Source organism: Drosophila santomea, chromosome 3R (assembly GCF_016746245.2).
Source record: "Drosophila santomea strain STO CAGO 1482 chromosome 3R, Prin_Dsan_1.1, whole genome shotgun sequence".
Lineage (NCBI taxonomy): Eukaryota > Metazoa > Arthropoda > Insecta > Diptera > Drosophilidae > Drosophila > Drosophila santomea.
The window spans coordinates 20,323,659-20,345,403 of record NC_053019.2 but is presented as its reverse complement, the minus strand read 5'-3'; the positions used below and the strand labels follow the sequence as shown (position 1 = coordinate 20,345,403).

The 21,745-nt window shown below is 45.9% G+C and overlaps 1 protein-coding gene across 1 annotated transcript; it reads right to left on the bottom strand.

Moving 5' to 3' along the window:
* Positions 1-7,989: 7,989 nt before the first annotated feature.
* On the bottom strand, positions 7,990-20,896 carry LOC120453709. Its single transcript, XM_039638531.1, has 6 exons — positions 20,452-20,896; positions 14,127-14,812; positions 13,841-13,976; positions 12,061-12,194; positions 9,343-9,571; positions 7,990-9,236 (listed from the first exon to the last, which is right to left on the bottom strand). The coding sequence occupies exons 1-6, from the start codon at positions 20,504-20,506 to the stop codon at positions 9,130-9,132; spliced, it is 1,347 nt and encodes a 448-aa protein (XP_039494465.1). The 5' UTR covers positions 20,507-20,896; the 3' UTR covers positions 7,990-9,129.
* Between the last annotated feature and the right edge of the window lie 849 nt (positions 20,897-21,745).

Genomic DNA, 21,745 nt, shown 5'->3' with positions numbered 1-21,745 from the left:
AAAGCCGGTTAGTGGTGGGCCCAGCTCCTGGCTGAGTAAGACATTTATCTACGACTTCCACGCTTCCGACTGATGGGGCAAGACCCACAGCAGTGCCCCTTCCACGGCACATCTCTGGTTGCATGTGGCGTGTAAAGTTAAGCCTGAAAACAAATGGAGAACTTCTTGACTCGCGTCGACTTCGCTTAGCCCGATGCCATAAACAACGTACGACTGGCGTTGCAACTCCAATTGCAATTGCAACTGCAACTGCAATTGCAACTGCGATGGGCCGACAAAGCGATCTGGCTCCGGATCCGAATTCGAATTCCCACTGCGCATATTTTATGGCAGTTACGCGGCTGGCGGGCAACTTAATTAGTGCCTGCTGGTGCGCTTCAACTCCGGGTTTCACTCCCGGTTCGACTCCCATTTCCACTTGCAGAGCCACTTCGATTGCGGCAGGGACAGCTGCATTGCACCTGACATTTAACATTATTACGCGGCGCCTCCGTCGAATACCGAATGAGAATGTGAATGTGAATGTGAATGAGAATGAGAACGCGAATGCCAGTGAGTTGGCGGCCATTACAGGCAGCGCCTTAAAGTGGCATTTCGGCGGTGCTCGCGTTTAAGCGGTGTTAAGCTTAATGTGCACCACATTGACACCACCGCCGGCACATGGGAGCCCACGTGGAATATGGAACTTGGTGCATGGAGCACGGAGTCTTAACTACCTATTTTCGGTGACAGTGATGGCGATTACAAAGATCCAAAAATATTCAGCTGTATAGGTCAAGTATATGTATTTAAAGTAATAAAAATTCAATTTAATAAGTAGTAAGCTGAAAATGTTATTTACAACTAATGTTAACACTTTCGGGATTTATTTTCAAAGAGCCCTATCAAGTTGGCAACACTGTGGCCCGTCGGCTCAGTTGCATTAACGTTTTGTGACTGCGCCAAGGGTTGCGTGTTCGATTGCAGTTGCTTGCATTTAATGGGTTAGGGCACACTTCTGTGGGAGGGCCAGGCCACTTACGATTCATTGAATTGCCCCAACGCCCCCACCGCCGGCAACCCAACTTCAGTGGGACACAATTGAAAATCGATCTGCCTTCGTGTGTCGCTGATGTTTTCGGTGCTGTTTTCGTTGCTGTTTTCGTTGCTGTTTTCGGTGCATCCCTCTTAATGGACAGCCGGTCTCGGTGGACCCACAGGGAGGAGGACCGGCATTTGGCCGGTCGTAAGTCTCAGAAATAAGCTGTTGTAATATGCAACGAGAAGGACTCTCCCCGAAGAGGAGTGGCTTTTGACAGGACTTCCAATTAGCAGGAGTCAACTGCTCATGTAAACATTTTCCGATTTAACTTTCGGAATTCTGCCGCTTTGCCAGAGCAAAGAACAAAGTACAAAGAACTTTTGTGCACATTTGTGTTTATTATTGTATAAATCAAAAGATAAAGTTGCACACAGAGTTCCTGTTCCGCTTTACCTTCTCCCTGCTCTGCTCCTTTGGTAAGCCCGGGATTCGGTTGGTTAGGTTCTCCTGGCCGGACGGTGGGGTATCCTCCAGTTGCTCCATGCACTCCGTGTTCTGTTTGCATGCAGAGGCGCAGTACGTAAACTAAACGGAGTGCACACATACACTTGCATGTGGGAGGGGGAGGGGGGTAGTCGTGCATGTTTGTGGCATTATAAAATATATCTGGGCACCAACAACAATGGTGGCTCTTGTGGGGCTCTGCCCAATTACAAACTTGGAAATGGCAAAATGGCGATCAGGCTACCTCTGCTACTGCTGGCTGGCTGGCCCTGATACCCCTTATTAGAAATGCGAAAATTTGTAAAAAAAAATTTTTTTCAAAAATTATAAAAATATTGGTTGAGATAGTTAGCTATGTTTATTAGCAGCACAAAAACGTCTTCATTTTAGCTCTGCCACCTTTTTTGGCCAAGTTATGGCAAAAACGCCGACTGAAAATATCCGATTTTTTACAAAAATTTTTTTTTTGGATTTTTTGATAAAAAATAATCCGTTTTTTTTCGACAGCAGTGAAAATAATTGTCCAAAACTGGAATGCCATACCTCGTTGAATTCGTATCAAAATTCCCTATCGATCCATGTACATACATTAAAATGCTAATTTTTGGCCATTTTTCGCAAATTTTGATGATGGTACCCCTTATCGAAAATGCAAAAATTTGTAAAATTTTTTTTTTCGAAATCCGAAAAAGTAGGAATAGACATAGTTAGCAATGTTTATTAGCAGCACAAAACAGTCTTTATTTTAGCTGTGCGGCCATTTTTGGCCAAGTTATAGCGAAAACTCCGATTGAAAATATCACGTTTTTGAGAAATTTTTTTTTTATATTTTTTTGATAAAAAAAATCACTTTTTTTTTCGATAGCAATAAAAGTAGTTGTCCAAAAGTAGAATGTCATACCTCGTTGAATTCGTAACAAAATTCCCTATCCTCCTGTGCTCAAAAAAGGAAACTCAATTTTTTGTATTCGTTGAATTTTTACCCCCTTTGCTTTTGTTGTTGTTGCCACATTTAAATGCCAAACTTCACCGGACATGCTTCATAGCTCTAATTATACATGCGCCTTCCTTGGAACGCCTTCCGTTATTCGGGCGAAGGAAAAAATACAATATAGCCAAGGAGGACAACAATGGAGCTGGCACAGCCAGGACTCTTGTTATTGTTGCCATTGTTGTTGTTGAGACTGCATTGTTGTTTTGGTTGGTTGGCCCCTTGCCAACAGGCAACGCGTCGTATGCGCAACGTGGCCTGCTATTTTTCTAACCACATCTAAACACACACAGCTATGCTCAGGATAATAGCAGTGGCTTGATCTGAAATAAGTGTTTGCAGATTTTTCTGTTAAAAGTGCTCGGAGAACGCAAACGTAAGTCTTTAAGTGAGTTATACTAAGCTCATTATCAGATACATAACAATAATTATTATTTCTTTTCATTACTATCTTTTCGCACATGACTGCCAACAGTTTGGGTGTATTGATGTGAGTGGTGTATTGGTGTGGGAGGGAGACAGCGACTTTGGCTTGAGTCAAAACCTCTAGAGAAGTTTGCATGTCTGCTTAGTAATTCAGAGAAAAGAGGGAAGCGAAGGCCCGTCACTCTTTTGATTTGATTAGTACCCGCACAGCCACACACAAACACAATAAATTTATGTAAGTTCTGGCAGCATAAAATATGGCATTAAAGTCTAATGTGCAACTCCAGGCACGCAAAACCAAATCGGTGAAAAAAAAAATGAAGACATTATTTTCGAGCCAAGATTGTAGGATGGCTAATATGCCGCTGACCCACGATGACCACGGTAGTACAATTGTGAGGCTAAAAACTTTCATTAACAGAGACGCATTAGCATATTTGCTCTGCGCCTCTTTTATAAATCACTTCATTGACATTTTTTACGAGGCGTCAAATCGGCGGTCGGGGAGTTTTACTGGCCAACTTTTCGAGAACAAAACATGTCCAAAGTCTGAGAAAATGTCTGAGCCTGCGGGCGTCGCTTGGGTGTTGTTTGGGTATCGGGACACTCGACTCGACCCATGGCCCAAGTTCCATAGCCCCTGGCCAAGATTGACGCGCCGCTTACGTGCCACGGAACCATTTGTCTTAGAGCCGCACTTTGCGTGTCTTAATTAGCGCCCCACCACCTTCCACCGGAGGTCTTCATCTCATCCTCCTTCTCCTGCAGTAACAAAGTAACCGAAGAAACTTTGCAGACGCCAAGTCGAGCCTGGAATTTATGTATTCCAGATAAGAGTACACTGATAAGACTATAGATTCCAGGGCCTTGGCCTGTCTTTGCCCTGAGTTATTATTGAAGACGGGACATGCTAATGAACTCGGCTACGGAATGGGCTCCGAGTGGGTCACAAAGGAAAGTTTTATTTCGGGGCAGGACAAACTTAATTAGCCGTGTTTGCGGTTTTCACTTTCCAATTTACTACTATACCTGCTTAGGCACATTTTGCCTTGGTTTTAGGGATTTTGCTTCACTTTCATTGCCAGTGTGAAGTACTTTTGATATGTGTGCCACTTGTGAATAAGGCCAAAGTTAAGTTTTCCAAGAATCAAGCTTAAAATGCAGCACTTAGATTAAATGCAACATTGAGTCATTAATTTCATTAAAGATAGTAGCATGACTGGCGTGGAAACTTGTATAATTGGGTCACTATAAACGAAATTCCCGTTCAGTGAAAAATACGGTCAAGCTTTTGGTGCCCAGAGAAAAGCCGCCTTTGTGTTGTTAATGAAACTTAAAGCCTTCAGCCGCCATTGTCCTGGCCTTCATTGGATATTCGAAGGGGTCAGGTGGACAGCTGGCGGCTGATAAAGCCCCGCGAATGCTAATTAAAGTCTCGCAGTGCGCTCGAATGTTCCGCCTCTGGCTGAGCGTATGCAAATCGTGTAAATCAGAGAGTTTAGTGCCACTGGCCACTGGCCGTGTCCCGCCATAAGCTGCCATATTTAGTTAAGTAATCAGGATTTTTGTGGGTGGCCGCCTGGCAATGGCAGCTGCTTGTTTTTGGTCCGGGCAAGGGGGCGTGGCTGGAGGGGGTTCAAATTGTTGACTGGGACAACAAAAGAGTTTTCTAGTTTTCTGCCCAGGGACCCATGTATTTTGTCGATGACTTTGTCCTTTTACCCACACTTTCCCCAGCTGATGTTGGTGTTGGTGTTGGTGTTGGGGTGTGCTACTTGTAGTTGTGTGTATATTATTATGTCGACAGGACTCCCCCAGTGTCTGAGGACACACTGCCGTGTCCTGCCTTTGTGGCTGGCATGTGGTGCTCGTTAAATGCTAATTGCCGCATACTTGTAACCACTTTATGTGGATGCCTTTGTGCAGGCAACCCCCCTGCCCCATCCCTTCTTAAAACCCCACACACACCAGTGAAAACAAGGCAACCCCGCCCCCACAATTGGGTGTCGGGCTAATTGAAACTGTGCACAACCCCCAGAGCTTTTCCAGCGAAAACTATTACCACATTTCGCGGCCATCAATCAAAGGCTTAATATCCGCGAGCCTCGTGCTCGGTTCTCTTGTCAGTGGAATAAGCATGTCAGAGCCAGGGAGACGGCACAAAGTGCATCATTCGACCGCTAATTTGGGCCGTAAATACGAGACCCACTGCAGTTTCCAGCTGACCTGCTGTTGGCCTTTTCGAAACTCTGGTATTCATAACGTAACGAGTCAGTTTCGCATGCAAATGTCACCAGTTGTGCCCATGTAAACGACTGGCTATGTGGATGGGTTGTATGGTAGTTGGTTCAGTGCAGCAAGATCATGCTGCCATATGTGACCTGTGCGAAGACGAACCCACTCGAATCCGGTGGCCGGCCGTTCGAGAGCAGAACCTCATTAGAAGTGGCCCACTTTTGGTCCTCCTCCTCTGGAACTACTGCCACGTTCAGCAGCTCTCATTTTAGCATTTATCGTCCAGTTTTTCAATGACTAGGCCAACTGGCCATCGGGCCAACGCACCAATGCACCAACGCACCAACGGGCTCTCTTAATTACCGAACATCGGCCAAATGCGTTTTTCTATTGGCAGCTGGCTGAGGCGTGAGTTCATCAGCCTGCGCCTCAATTTGCATAATTTCCAGCCCGGAAGCTCAAGAGCGGCGCTGATTGTGGGGGCTCATGACTTTCATATGCTCGCTGGGTTGGGGGATGCAGCTCCATCCATTTACCCAATTTGTTGGCCAGAATTTATTTGTATAGTCCATGTCAAGGATGCTGCTGCTGATGTGATGCCATGGCTCGCGGCCATCGTGGCATCGTGGGTGGGCATGAAACACTCGAAATGACATTACGGACTCGTGTTCGATGGTTGGAGGCTTCGAGGCTTCGAGGCTGGCAAAAGGAATCAATATTATGCAAATAGCCAAAGTGGTCAGCAGAGCCACAGGACCACCCACTGTTCTTCCAGCCATTTCGCTTCTGCATTTCAATCGACGAGAAAATGACGGCAATGGCATATTATTTTGCTGCATTTCATTTCATTCGTTGTGCAATAAAGTGCATTTTGATTTGCCTTTAACAGGCATCGGGAGTGGCATAATAAATTATGCATAGCAATGCATGAACACTGTGTTAACCTTTTTATTCCAGCCATCCAACTTGATTTCGCAAATCAATGCGGAGAACTTTTCATATTTTTTTTTAATTTTCCGTGCAGCTGCCAGTGGTCATAAATCGCCATCTGCCACGTGCCCACTGATCACCTTCTTTCAGCGCCGCCTTTTTGATTAAGTGTCTGCGGCAGGACCCCACCTGGCTGTCGTGCCACGCCCACTTCCTTGGCGGCAAGTTGGCGCTGTCAGAAAGTTCGCTGCACTCATTAATCAGGCGCCGTGTGGAAACTAATTTAATGCAACTTAAATCAAAAGCAATTGTTGTTTTAGCCAGCTGCAATTTAGTCAGCCACTTCCGCACGCAGCTCCTTCAAAAGAGGTTGCTGAACTGGCTGCTTGGGTGGTACAGTGGTGCAGTGGTGCAGTGGTTGCGTGGTTCAGGGGTTCTGATAGTCAGGGGTTCTGAGGTTGGGCGGCACTGTTTGCCCCCGCCAATTGACGCGTCATAATTTCCAACACCATCGCTGTGAGGCTATGACCGCGCCCAGTTGAGTGCAAACTAAATTTATCAGCTTCGCAATCGCTGGCCATAAATTTTTACCTCCGCCCCTACGACAATTCACCGCCCTGTACCAACTGACCACGCCCACAGCTCCGACAAGCCCGAACATATGATGGCTAAGTTGTTGTATTTGGGTAAGTGGCAAGTTGCAACACTTTAAAACGCGAAGAGAATGTGACTTCAGTTGATTTCAAATACAGTTCTAGACATATATTCAAAAATATTTTCTATAAATTTCAATTTCCATAAATTAGTTTTGAGCAAACGAAATGTTTCATAAAACAAACTTGTAGTTAAAAATGGCATTTTCTCTCGGTGTAGCAATTCAAACCCAGACATTTAAATGGCGCCGCTTATGCAATGCAAGGCACACATAAATCTTGACCAAACTGGCCAAGTGCAGAAGCAGATTAGATTGACCCCGTGGGTGGTGGTGGTGGTTGGTAGTGGGTGCTAGTGGGTGGTGGTGTGCGGTTGGTTGGCCAGGTGGACTGGAATTGGTTGGGAAGAGGCATACGCAAGGTAAACAGGATCGCCTGAATTGCCGCGGGCCACGCATGAATACCATTCTGACCCGAACCATTTGCGTGTGACCGCCCCTCGGTTAGCCCTCATATCCGCCCCCCCCCCCCCCCCCCCCCCCCCCCCCCCCCAGAAACCCAAAAAAAAAAAACCAAACAAAAGTGTGCCGACCTATTCGCGCTTCTCCACTGTTTTTATTTGGGCACTAGCTTTGTGAAAGTTTTTTGCGTGCATTCCTATTTATGTGCCGCGCATAAAGTTTAGTGCGCCGTCAAAATGTTGGCCACGAAGACCAAGAAGGGCAGAAGGGCAGAATGGCAGAATGGCAGAAGCCGGCTACAATGGCACATAAAAGGGAACCGCGTTGTGTTAGCCGGCAGCGCCTAAAAGGCTGCACGCAATTTTTCCATTCGCCACCACTCCGTGCGTGTGTATTTGTAGCAGTGAGTACGTGTGTGTGACTGTGTGTGTGTGTGTGCTCGCTGCGGTTTGTTTGCATACAAAATTTGTACGTGTTATTTTAACTTTGCCGCTTTTATGTTCTATATATATACATATATATGTATATATATAATTTTTTGTATCTTCTTTGTTGGCCCTGCAGAGGCAGCCACGATTTTAACACCTCTGCAAAAATGGGGAGGTGGCAAATGGGAGTAGAGCAACTTTGGTCCTCCAGGTGTTAATGGTTGCTGTACGGTCCGTGTGCGTGTAGCAGATAACATTTCCGTATCCGGTTGCGTATCTGTGCGAGAATCTGCCGGTAGCGCGGAAAATAAGAAGACAACTCCGTGTTTGCTTTCACATTTATATTTGTTTAAACACTCTTTGGGGGGAAAAAGGGGTCTTGTCGTACTCATTTACTGTATACATATACATATCATCATATATAGTAGTTATATCTTTCGGGAGTCTTTATCCATTAGGTATCGCTACACACAGGATGGGGTAATATTTTCCAGTGGGAAGGGGAAGGGGAGGGACAGTTCTGCTACAACTTAAACACCTAACTTATAGTTCTAGTTTAGCAAAGGTTCTTAACAATACGGATATGACACATATCCAGGTTCTCTTTTATACAGTCCGTACAACTAGGATGTGCGGCAACTCAAAGCTTCTCAACTTCGGGGCCATCGCTAATGGATCCATCAACAATATAATTTAATTTCAAGTTCCCTTCTCCCTTACGGTCTTAATTTACAAAACGAAATACAATTGGAAATACTTTCAGAGTCAGGAAGCAAATACTTGCTAGAATCGTAACTAAAAGGGGGAAAAGAGCACTTTTCAGCATACTTTTCCCCATTTGTTTTTTGTTTTTTGTTTTTTCTTTTTGCTTTTTGTTTTTTTGCAATTATGTAGTTTTAGCATCTGTTATGGGAAAGTTTCCAGCTACCATTCGAAATTGATGCCACTCAGACATTATGTGACAAAAGTCCAAAGTTTGCCGTAGACTTTGTCGTTCCATTCAAGTATTTACACAGAAATTACGCACAACGAACCCTCAGCTGGGCTTGATTCGGGAACGAAGGGCGGGGGATATTTCATATATATATATATATATATGGGACTCGAATTTAGTTACTTAACAATTTTACTAATTGAATTCTGTGCGCCTCTCTGCGCATGAGTTTACTTTTTGCGTTCCGAAGGGGATCTGTTTTTAATACTATTTAACTCGTTTCCTTCCACTCGCGTTGCTTAATGATTTTTACATGCTATAACACATTTACCCAATTTGTATGTTTTTCTTTTCCCTTCTCGTCGCTGCTCGTCGCTTCTTAACGCTTCTTGCCGCTTAAGAACTAAGGATATTACACTTAAAGTATACAAAATCACCATTTATGCTCTGCAATTGCAATTGAATTGAATTGAATTGAATTGAAATGAATGCGTGTTAATTGAATCGAGTCGAATGGGTTGCCATCCGGCGTCTTGGCGTTGTGGCTTAGGTCAGCTCCGCACCGAGTAGCCACTGCCCAGTTCTGGCCAGGATGATGGCGATGGTAAGCGTTCGCAGGAAACTGCTCTCCGAGTGCCCAGCCGCACCTTTGACTGTGGCAAAGAAATGGAAGCAAATGACAGCGAATCGAATTAGTTAGGAGTGGAGGATGAGGAGGAGGAGTAGGAGTGGGCAATGGCTTCGTGCCAGGTCACTCACCCAGCAGCATGGCCTCGCGGTTGTCAATGATGCCCGGTCGCCGCTGGAGGACGCTCTCCTTGCCGCCCTTCCACAGCACCGGCGATATGCTGGCCAGGCACTTGACGCGCATGTCGCCCTCGTGAAAGTGGCGCGGCTCCAGCGGCAGCTGCAGGCCCAATGTCGAGGTGATTAGCCCGTGTTTGTGCACGATGTCGTTGTATTTGTGCAGGTAGTGCTCGTCGAGGATCTGAAATAAGACGGATGAGGGGGCTTAAATGCTGCACTGAGGAAAAGGATTTCTTTGGAAAAGTGATTCCACTAGTAGATTTAATTTAAGTCCTTTTGAATTCAATTTGTGCTGTTTCTCCGTCTGATTTTGTCTCAGTCTTAAGTTTTTAATCTCTTGATAGTCGGCTCAAATATAAGAGACAAAATTCAGAGAATCTGACTAGCATGATGTGGTAGTTAAATGTCGTTTAATAATTGATTTCTGAGGAAAATGATAGCTGTCTTAAATCAATTACCAAAATAGCAAGCGTCAGACATATGCTCCATTGAGATAGGGATAGGATGAAGTGGATTGCTTAATTTAACATGGCAAATATTATAAAAACTGATGAGGATTTAGTCCAAATGCCAGGCTTGGAAAAGCTAACAGCCAGCTTTTTCGTATTCTGCAGTTAATTCCAATTTGCTCGCCGTGTACGAGCGGAATTAAAAGTCTGAATCGGGAGTTTCCTGCCATCAAGTACTAGGGGTTGGCACACGCGGCGTATGAGCAACGAAACGGAAACGGAAGGCGGGAAACGGGACCCGCAATGGGCGTGTCTGGAACATGTCTGGCGAATGCTTGAGGGGACGCTATTGTGTTCCAAGCCGGGGATTCGGAGTTGGAGTAACAGCCTCCGACTCCGACTCCGTCTCCGTCTATGCCGCCGTCTCCGAGTGCGACTTCCAAGTCCAATGAAGGTTACAATTACAAGAGCTTGATAATTCCTCCCTTTCAGTGTTTGCTGCTGTCAGCAGAGTGCACTGCCTTCACGAGGGGCGGAAGTGGAGCGGTAGGCGATGGAGTGTGGTGGGGGTTGTTGAACAAATGGATGGGGGGGGGCTGCACTTAAACTTGGCTCGAAAAGAAATAAAATCATTTGCCATAAATAAGAAAAATGTGCAGACCTGATAAAAAATGTGAAACGCTCAAATAAATAACTTGAACTTTTCCCTGCTGTTACTTTTTTTTTCGATTTGCTTCGAAATTGGGTTCTGCGTGGGTAATCGGAATGGGAATTCGAATTCGTTCTGTCCTCGGGGCTTGGGGTTTTTGGGGCGGAGGGGGAATTGGTTAGCACTTTGCCAGCGAAATTGTTGCCATTTGTTAGGCGATTGGTTGCCTTCAGCCGAATGCTTTGCCATTGTGCCTCGCTTTAAACTTTAAGGGCATAAATTAAAACTGCAAAGTCCGATTTCTATTTCGATTCCGGTTCCCTGCTGACACAACAAACATGCTAGTAATGCCGTCAGCTGTCCATAGCACGCAAAACAGAGGGAAATTTAGGAGGACTGGTCATAAAACAGAAGGCATTTTGAATGCCCGGCGCGTTCCGGAAACTTTCACCCAAGATGCCGCCAAAATTTATTTCCACGCATTTTGCGGCCTGGCCAAAGCAGTTATATTAGAAGTTTTTCGTCGCATTGCGAGAATATCTTGGCCCCAGCTCAAGATGGACACTTTTATTGCAAATTGCAGGAATGCCTTGCAGGGCAGCGCGTATACGACATGTTGTCGTAGGCGGCCAGACAAATGCTATCAAATGAGTCCTCCTCAAATTCATTGTTCTCCAGGCTGCCCCCTATCCTCATATATGTATGTACGTTTGACGGATGCTCGGATATCATAGGGTGGTCTTCATTATTCAGGAACGGGTGAAGAAAGAGGGATGATGATTCCATCTGCCATTGTTGGAAGGCAAATAAACCGGGAATCGTGCCTAATCGCACTTATTGATTTTTCTCGTATTTATACAAAGCGAACGAGAGGCACGAACCCACCGGATTCGAGGATTTTTTGTGGATGGGGGAATGTCAGCATGGTACAATGAACTAACTCGTACCTTAACGCCTCGATTCACACAATTTGAGTGCCATGTAGTCAGCGTCGACGATAAAATGCAGTGCGCCACCCACTCGCCGCCGCCTCTCGATTTTTGTGTTCCGGCCACGGCAGACATGTAAGGAGCTTTCGGCCAGATGGATGGCCCAGTACCCAGTACCAACCAGTTTTAGAGACCCCCATCCTGAGCCCCAACACCACCACCCCCACTCAGCCAATATATACACGTGTATATGTATACACCTGACGTAACCTACCCTAAGCTGCCGACATCGGGCCATAAAACATGCCAAAGCCAAAAGGGAAGAAAGACCGAAAAATGTATTCGAAGCCTGCCCGTCTACATGAGTTTTGTTCATGAAATTATTTCAACAACCTGCCCAGCTGAGTCCACTTTGCTCCCGTGCTCCTGAACTCCTTCTCGCTGTCTGCCGCGTTGTTAGAGGCTTAAATATTTACTGTATGCATAATTTCTACATTTTTCCCTGCTCTTGATTAGCACGGCAGCGTTTAGGTGCGGACCCCAAAAAAAAGGGGGAAATGTTGTAACTTTTTATTTGGCAAAGAGGGAGAGAGCTAAGGGAAACATATATATATAAATGAAGGGAAGGTGTTAACAAACTCACCGGCTGCTCATTGACAAACCACTGCAAATGCGAGGCCGGATGCGATTTGCCCGACGTGCAATTTAAATACAAGTATTCGCCGATCTGATACTGATATTGCTGTCCTCTGATGTGCGGTCCATCGCGCGGCAGAACTGAAATGAATGCGGAGTGGAGGATACATCAATTATGGATACAAGATTTGCATAAATAAAATGGGGGGATTAATGCGCGTTATTATCCCTTCTGATTTTATCTGGCGTGGCTTTGAACTGCGTTCATTTGCTGGCCATTTCCCATATTCACATGGCCAAAAGTCCAACCCCAAACCAGTTGCCAATAAATATTTGCTGCGGCTTTCGCCCCTTGGTCGAGTAATTTATTAACAATTTTTTTGTGTTGCTTTGCTCGGCAAATATTTACCCAGCACACACACTCTTCGCTTTTGTGGGAAAAGGGGGACTTTCCCCCTTTTGCACAGACGATTTCAATGGGATATACAAATAAATATTTTTTCGCTGCTCAAATAGAACATAAAACACACAGATAAACCAACAGCAACACAACTCCAATTGCAAAGTGGGTTGTGGAGTTTTCTGGGTGTTCAGGGACTACACAAAATATGTTGTAAGCGGCCAGACTGCGGAAATATCCATTAAAATGGCATTTTAACTTATAAATCGCTGGCGTGTCCGCCCCGCAATCCCTTTTCCCTCCTTTTGCCGGTCTACCGTTTTTATATATTCCTTTTGCCGCTGGCCATTTGGTTTAAGTAAATAAAAATAGTAAAAAAAGAGGGAAAAAAGGGGGGGTAGAGCGGAAAGGAGCAAAGTTTAGCGCGTGTGTAAAGCGTTAAAAAATGCAGGGACCCGGCTTGGATTACAAAAATATGCTGTTATGAAACTAAAGCTTATGAATGACTTTTTAAAAGCATTTCCGCCCGCGCGGCACGATAAAGAAAGCCCAAACAAACAACAGCGGCAGTCGCATTAGTCGACCAAAAGCAAATGCCGGCAGAAGCTGCAAAAATAAACTCGATCCGAATCAGAATATATATATGTATATATATATACTATATGTGGGTGAATGTGTGGGTGAGTTTGTGGCGGAAAGTGGACCGCAGAAATGGTAAACAGAGCCACGAAAAGGCTTTCAAATATTCAATTTAAAACAGCTAAAGCTCTTACCAAAAATAACAAAATATTAGGGCAGATCGAATGAAGGTCACAGCAGGGATAATTTTATGCGATTCAGCTCTTAATGCATTTCGTTTACAGTATGAGCAACTGGTTTTAATTCGAGTTTCATTCATTGGCATATTAAAATCCTATTTGTCTTACGTATTTCAACTAGTAATTTCAATAAAATCCCGTATCAATTCCCACTCAGGCATTGAGTTCTCTGAGTTCTTAGCCGCTTATTGAAATTCCTTGCAGCTTGAATCAAAAATCTGTGTACAAAAATACAAATGAATACTATTCACATTGGATTTGGGTATGTATCGAAATGCTGCCGAACAAATAGGCAAACAAGATCCGGCTCTTTGATGCCAATAACGACGGAGGTCCTGATTTAAAACCCACTCCTGCCCACCCTCACCCCATCGCATTTGTCCTGTATTTGCGCTCTCAATATTTGCCTGTAATTGATGTGAAATTTTTCGAGCAAACATTTGCTCGGTTGTGTGGCTGCCGCTTGCGGGGGGTGCAACAAAATATAATAAAATCGAGGCAGGCAAATGCGGAACGTGACTTTGAATAGATTGCCATACGAATTGGGCATTTGGATTGGGCGTACTTACACACAATGTCCATCCGCCCCTCGCCCTGCACCGACGAGAAGTTGGGCGCCTCGGCGGACACCTCGCAGCGGTACAATCCCGTCGAGTTGAGCGTCAGTCCGCGCAGCAGAACGCGACTCGCGTCCGAAAGCTCCTCCTGCAAGGACATTAGCATTAAACAATGGTAAATTCTACAGGCAGCAAAAAAAAAAAAAAACAGATGCTTGATTTTAGAAAAATAGGACTTATAGGAAATGCAAAATACAGCGCCCTTATTTTCTTATGAGTACTTGGGGTGAGTACTCACAATGACTCGCACGCCGTCCACGCGGTAGCTGGTCTTCTTTGGCAGGGCCTTTGGCACGTAGCGGTAGAACTCCTCGTTGTCCTTGTACCACTTGATGGCGTACAGGGCCTCGCCCTCCTCGGTCTGCTCCTCCTCGTCCTCGTCCTCCTCCTCCTCCTCCTCGCGATCGTGACTCTCATCGAAGCTGTCCGCCCGATCGAAGTCGGGCATATAGGCCGCCGCACCGCCGTTATTGTTCCCATTGCTCACGGACACGGATCCGCTGTGCGTACTGGCGCCCACATGGGCGGCGCCCAGATATCCGGAGGCGGCACTGCCCCGATAAACACTGTGTCCGTACGGCGACTTTTCCGGCGGAGCCGGCAACTGCTGGTGGCCCTGTTGACTCTGGTACTGGCGCATGGCGATGGGCTCACGCTGCCGGGGCCGCTGGCCATGTTGCCGCTGGTTCTGTCGCATCCTGGAGCGGTACGAGGAGCGTTCGTCCTCCAGCGCATCGCCATCCGGATAGTGGAACTCGCCGGCGTGCGTCTGGTGACCGTGGCCATGGTCCGAGTGGCTCTGCAGACCCGTGATAGTGTGGTGCGTCCGGTTCAGCTCATATTGGCATTCCAGAAAAGCGGACTCGCCACGCAGCTTGTAGGCGGGAATGGAGACCCTTATCATGCGCAGGCCAACAGCAAAACCTGCAGGAAGAACAATTCAAATATATATCTCAATTAATAATAAAGTTTTCGGAGCTTAAAATGCAAATAAAATGAAATTTGTCATGTTCTTAGCTCAAAAGCTGGAAAACTTACTCAATAACGGTGTCACCAATCAGGCGAAACTATTCACCAAAAATATCAAAATAATATTCTTTGTCGCCCAAGACGAGAACGACAAATATTGAAATCAGCGAGACTGGGAAATCAATAAACTGGCAAGTCGCCCGGGGATGTCGAGCGCATATTTGCATAAGAAAAGGGCGCAGGATGCGGGATACAGCAAGGAGCAAGGATACTCGGCGGCAGAAGGACAGAGTTCAGAGGAGCCGCCGGGCAATCGCCAAGGATTACGCTAGTCGCAACAAGGCCAGAGGAAAATTAAAATATTTTCCGCATTGTCCGGGGCCGTCAAGATGAGTCAACTTCTTGTTGCTGATGACGACGCACAAATTTAGCGCCTGCCAGGCTGCGCTGGCCAAGTATTTGCATAATTGATTTGTCATGTGGACTAGACCACTAGACCACTAGTTGTGCTGCCAGCACAAACAATTATTGTTTTAATTAAAAAGGACCCACGGTTTTGATCGTCAATTGCTTATTTATGAGTAGCGATTCTGAAATATGCAGGCGAACGGAGGCGGATAAATTGTGGCAGGTGGAATGGCCATTGTTCTGGGCGCAAGGCTATCTGTTATCCCGTGTCGGTCGGCTCGTAAATATTAATAAATGAGTGCGTAATCGGGCTTAATCCTTTGTGAAATTACAGCACCGCCGAGTCAGGGCCGCAATTTATAAAGGCCGGCCGTGTGGCAGCCGAAGGACATCGAGGACGACCAACAGGATATGGGCCGATTGTACACTTCCTGGCTGTCATCCACCCCCAGAATTACAGAATATTACAGAATAAATGCCCTGTTTAGCGGTCTATTTTTGGCGAAGCTGCTCAGCCAGCGTTAAATTAGAATCGCAGTCGTCATAAATATTTGAATATCTGGCCATTAGTATCAGGAGCAGGAGCAGGAGCAGGAGCAGGACTCTGCGTCGGCTAATTGGCCATTGGCACTGCCATTGGCAGCTGGCAGCTGGCAAAACTTTGGCAGCCGCTTAAAGACGTCAGCAATTGAATGGGATTAAACAGATTGACAGTCTCTGATCTGGGACTTGGCGAACAAAACTTTTCCATTGCAGCTGCACAACTTTCACAGCCTTTCAGGATTTCACAGGACCCCCGGAGACCGATTGAAAATGGCAGGACTGAAGCGTGTGGTTGGTTGCGGATACTCGATGCTCGTCGAGTGAGTGCAGTAAACAGTTTTGATTTGCCTAACTCACATTTAATTACGACCTGAATACGATTGCTTTTGATTTGGCCCCGAGAATGCTAGAATTTTGCATTTTCCCGTGTTACCTCGCACTAATTACATTTGGCCATTAATTTGCGCTGGTATTTCAAGTACTGGGCGAACACGTGGGTGAGCACGTTGTTTAATTGGCCAATTTTTATGACAGCGACTTTGATGGACGAGTTGAGGTGCGACCGCCCCCGTGCCACGCCCACCTGCTGATGTCAGTGGGGAAATGGGCTTAATCAAATTAGGCCGCTTGCCGAAAAAACAAAGGGCGAAGGCCGACTGCTGCAAATGCGATGCCATACACACGTATGTAAATACATATATGTATGTAAACAAGAAACATGAAAAGCGGTAAGCACATGTCATTTGGGCAATGCTACGGCTTGTCTAAATGTTAATTAAAAAACAGCAAAGTCCCAGTCAAAAAACGCTGGCTGGATCGCATGGAGAGCAGCGTACAATGGGCGAAAGTTGCATGGGAGCTGATTAAAATTGCCTGCAGGGCGGACTCCATTCAAAGAAATGTAGCCAGGGGGAACTAAGAGCTCTCCCTTCTCGCCTGCAAGTCAACTCTGCATTGATAGCAGCCAAGTCGAGTCGAGCGACAAAAGCATGCATATATGTAGATTCGGATGCGAAATTAAATTACAAGTTGATGTGCTCCGAATGGAATTCCATCTCAATGAGTTTTGTGGAAAAACACACATACAACTCGTAAATATGCCACAAGCACAGCATCTCAGCATTGTCTAAATGCAACGCTGTGTGTCTTTCCCCATGAATGGGGTACCAACGCAATTGTACTAAGCATTAAGTCAGGATTTTCAGGCCTTTTCACACGAAAATAAAGGCTTTTTATGAAAAATCTGTAATATGTAGACAAAAGGGTATGTTATGTATCTGTTTGTCAATCAAATAATATTGGCTTTAAAGGGGTTTTCCTACATTTCTACTTACTGTGTGGGTAATTCTTAAGTTCGATGGTGGTTTCTAAGGTAATTTTAAAAATTTGCCAATTATTAAAATTGATATTTCGCAGGCAATTTACACTTCACAGCCACTGTGACCCGGGGCAACAAAGACAACAAAGAGCAAAAGTTTCAACTGTCTGCCTATCAGACTCCCAGCTCGACTTGACTATCTTGTGCGCCTCGCGAACCGCCGAACTTGGCAAAATAAAGTTCCATATTTAAATTAGTATGTAAAGTATCCGCAAAGCAACGCGGCGCACTTGATGTAAATTGAATATGCATAAGCCGGTGTCGTGGCAGAAGGAGGAAGTATCATTCAGTATGCATGATAATTTCGTTCATTAACGCATATTTAAACAGGGCTAGCTCCCCTCCCCTCTCTCACCAGTACTCCCTTTGGGTTGCCCCGCAGCTCACCTGCAGGTTAAATAAGTCCTCCCCCGTTCTGGTCCTCTGAACTTTTCTGGTGTTTAGCATAATTCGATAAAATTGGCAAACAGAACGAGCGGTGGAGAGCAGGGAGCGGGGAGCGGAGGGAGAAAGGACTGGAAAGTAGAAAGACAAACAAAGGAGGGGCTAAAGTCTCCGGAAAGAGGAAGGTGGAAGGGTGGTGGCCCAAGGTAAACTGACCCACTGTGCGTTGCCAAATAGCGCATAATGAAGGCCGCCATTAGGAGATAAAGCTGGCAACAAAAATCGGTTGTACCAGCTTAGTTGCTATCAATGATGAGCGGATGGAAATCGAGGGGGGAGGAGCAGAAGGAGGAGGAGGAGGAGGAGGAAAGGAGTGGGTGGGATCGGTTGAACGGCCCTTAACTTTATACCACTAATGAGTTTGCGCCTTTGCAGCAATTATGCGCCCGCCCGTGGAGGCTGGCAAACTTTGCTATCTGTTAAATCATTTCGCTGGCGAGTGTTGGCCCGAACCTGAGAGCCAGGCCAAAAGATGCCGAAAAGTGTCAAAAAACTGGAAGACACAACAAGGACGCCACTGCGGCTGCCATTGATAGTGGGCTGCCAGCCAAGTTGGAATGGCGGCTCATTAAGGGCGTACTTCTTATTTGCGGCGTCTAGACTTCATTAAAAAAAACTCTGACGTTCGCTTTTGGCTCGCACATTTTTCGCTATGCCGCTTGCCGCGGTTTGATGAATATTTATTGTGGCATTGACAGCTTAAACTTCGCTTAATGTTGTTCATTAAATGCGTTTAAAAAACAATTATTGCGGCCACGAAATGCGGCGTGCGGTGGGGTGTTGAGTGTTGTGTTGGCCTTGTGCTAAATACGCAAACAATTATATTAAAAAAATAAAACATTAAGAGAGCGCAATGCAACGCGGTGGGGGCGAAAAAAAAGAACCTAGGCGAAATTGTAATGAAAAAGCCTTTGGGATAGTTTTAGTTTAGTTTGCGCAGTAACCGAGCAACAACAAAGGCTATCCTTGCATCGCGCGCAACAAGAACAATGCGGCGCAAAAAAGTATGCAACAGTTTTTGAAAGGCCTGCGAGAGAGAGATGGAGAAATGGAGAGAAAGGAGGATAAAAGTACTCATACGCCCCGTTGCCATTGCGCGATTGCGTGCGCACTTTTTTTGTTTCGCCGTTGTTGTGTGCAGGCACCACGAGCGACAACGGCCAACAAAAAACAGAAACAGCATGCAAATCTGTTCAAGCGCTTCTGATGTATTCAAGTTGACACAAATCTGGCGCAAATCCTTGCACACACACACACACACACATACACACATTCTCGCAGGGAAAATGGCCACTCCACCCTAAGCGACACTGACAAGGCGAACTAGCACCAACACACTCGCACACACACACATGAAATGGTGAGACTGGCAACAAAACATTTATGAATAAAATAGAAACAACACGAGCAGCAGCGACAGCAACTGACGAGCGAGAAACGAGCAAATTAAAATCAAAATAACCGCAGGTGATGAGCCAACAGAGCGGGTGAGGAGTGGCGTGGAGTGGAAAAGGAAAGTCGGGCAAGAAAAAGGGGGAAAAGGGGGAAAAGGGGGCAACGGGAAATGGGAAATGGAAAAGGGGCGAGCGAGGGAAAAACAGTTGCTGAGCTGGCGTGTAATTGAAAAGAGAAATAACAATGGCGCCAAGGCAAAGGCAAAGGCAATGGCGCAACATGTAAACGGTCGTTGTTCCACACGGCGTATGCGCAATATTTGATCACACGGCCAGGGACTCATTTGTGGCCACTTTGAGTTGAGGGAAATGCAAGAAATATAACGATTCCGCCAGGAAGCTGGCGGAAGACGTGTGCCTCACGTTCCACAAACAATTTGCCAAAGTTTTCTCTTATTATTTCCACTGATCGAATCGAATTGCGAGCGTCTGCAGTTTGCCCTTCGGAAATCGATTGCCGTGTTTTGCACTCTAGGTGCGATTACATATTTGCAAAATGAAATGGAATTTATGGGGAACACCCGCTGCTTCGCCTCGCACCGCCCCGCCCCGTGCGTCATTGGCGTTTAATACGTGTGAGTGATTTCCCCGGGGGGTTAACATGCAGTTGGCAGCCGGAAAACCAGGAAAGCAGCGTCGGAAAAGTGCAGAGCCCAAGAACTGCGTCTGTCAAGTCACGTTCACGCGACTGCACCTGACAGATGCATATGCGAATGGCTATGGAAATGGAGCCAAATTCGACCCCAGCGAAAATTGACAGCTCACACGCTGGGCTGACTGGCTGGCTGGGTGCTGACACCTGAGAAATTAAGCCCGGGGAAATTCTATTAAAAAAATTATCATGTTTATTTAAAATAAAGCGAGAATTGCCGCTCCAAGTGGCGGCCTTATGTCTGTGGGTACGATGGTTGCTGTGGGTACTGTGGGTGATGTGGGTGATGTGGGTGATGTGGGTGGCCTGACCCACTCATTTGTATGCGCTCCGCATGCGGCACACAAGAAAAATAACTGAAATAAGTGAAACGAGCGGGTCGTCAGCGGGGATTCGCATGGTTTGGTTGGGGCGTATATATATATATATTAGTGGGCGGTTATGCCCTTTTTTTCGGGCTGCCAACACGCACACAGAGTTACATATGTGCGTTTGGGTGTTAAAACGCCACAAGTGACTTTGTCGAGCAGTTACAATTTGCTTTTTATTGACTGGCAAGGTGTCGACACGCGCAGAGGCATTGAACTGGAAATGCTGGCGAAAATCACCCATTCAGCTCACCCCACTCAATCGTCCCAATCAGGCCCACTCAACCAAAGAGACTGAAGGCCAACCAAACCACCCACCAAATGGCATTGAACACTTTTGCACTCACCTTGCAGCAAACAGCAAATGAACACAATGATTCGTGTATCGTTTGTGTATTTCATGTTTATCGCATAATATGTAATCCTTGGCGAAACAATAACGTTGCCTGTGGTATGATGATGATTTTCCTGAGAATGGAAATCCCCGCTGCCGGAAAACTTTTCTCTGGATTTCTTCTTCTCTACCGCTCTGTTTCGGTCTTGGCGGTTTCTTGTGCTGATTTAAGCGCTTTTTCCCCGGCGCGTTTTCCCATTTATTGTTGCTTGATGGGGACTTAGCTCGGTTTGTGTGTTCTCTGCGTATTACTTTCAGAAACTTTTCGCATAAACTTCATGCCTGTGCCTGTTGCCATTAATAGTTGGCTCGATCCGTTCGCCAGGGACAAGTGCTGCGGCAGTCTCATGTGTTCCGGCTGCAGGCAGCTCATTAAACTCGGTTTTGTCTCACTTGTGCAGCCTGCAAAAAAGATCACAATAAATGGGATTTAATAAAGTTTGATGGCCATGCTAAAGGTAAAGTTATCCTAATTGTGGTGTGCCTCCTCCAGTTGACCGCATTTCCAGGAGGAGGTGGACAGCCTTTCATGTGGTCATTTCTCAGAAAAAGTTCCCGTTTTCAATTTGTCCTGGATTCTGTGTCTGGTTTATCATTTCATTTCTCATCAGGTCTGGAAACAAAACATGGCAGCCTAAGAATAATTCTCAATCAAATGACATTGTTTCGCTATCTGTTTCTCTTTCTGCAAATGACAGTAACCTCAATTTGGCCATCAGCAAATGATTTCGGTGACCGGAATCTAGAGACAATTTATTGATTGTGCCCATTGTTTCCTGGTTAGCCATGGAAGTGGAAGTGGCATTGGTAGTGGAATGGCAAATGCAAAGGGAAATGGGAACTCATTACATAACACTCCCATCAGCATTTGACTGTCATTTATTTTTGCCACAAGAGCTACACGTCAGATGTTTGCATGGAAATAGATTTGCCCCAGCAAAACTTATAAATATACGTTACAAATCGAACGCCGATAAAAGGACGAAGGTTAATGCGTGGGCGTGGTGGTGGGCGTGGAGGTTGACAGCTGTTATGGCCAAATGCGGCAGCTGAGGTCATAGGTCAGGTCGTGTGTGCCGCAAAGCTTAACAAAATCGAACGAAATTAAGAATTCATATGGAAAGCAAATCAGAGCCGAATAAAAAGGCACAACTTTTTGAAGAACGCACAGCAAAAAGCCGTATAAAAAGTGGCCAACCCACACCGACTCAGTGATGCCCTAGTCAAGCGAATAAAAACAGTTTGCT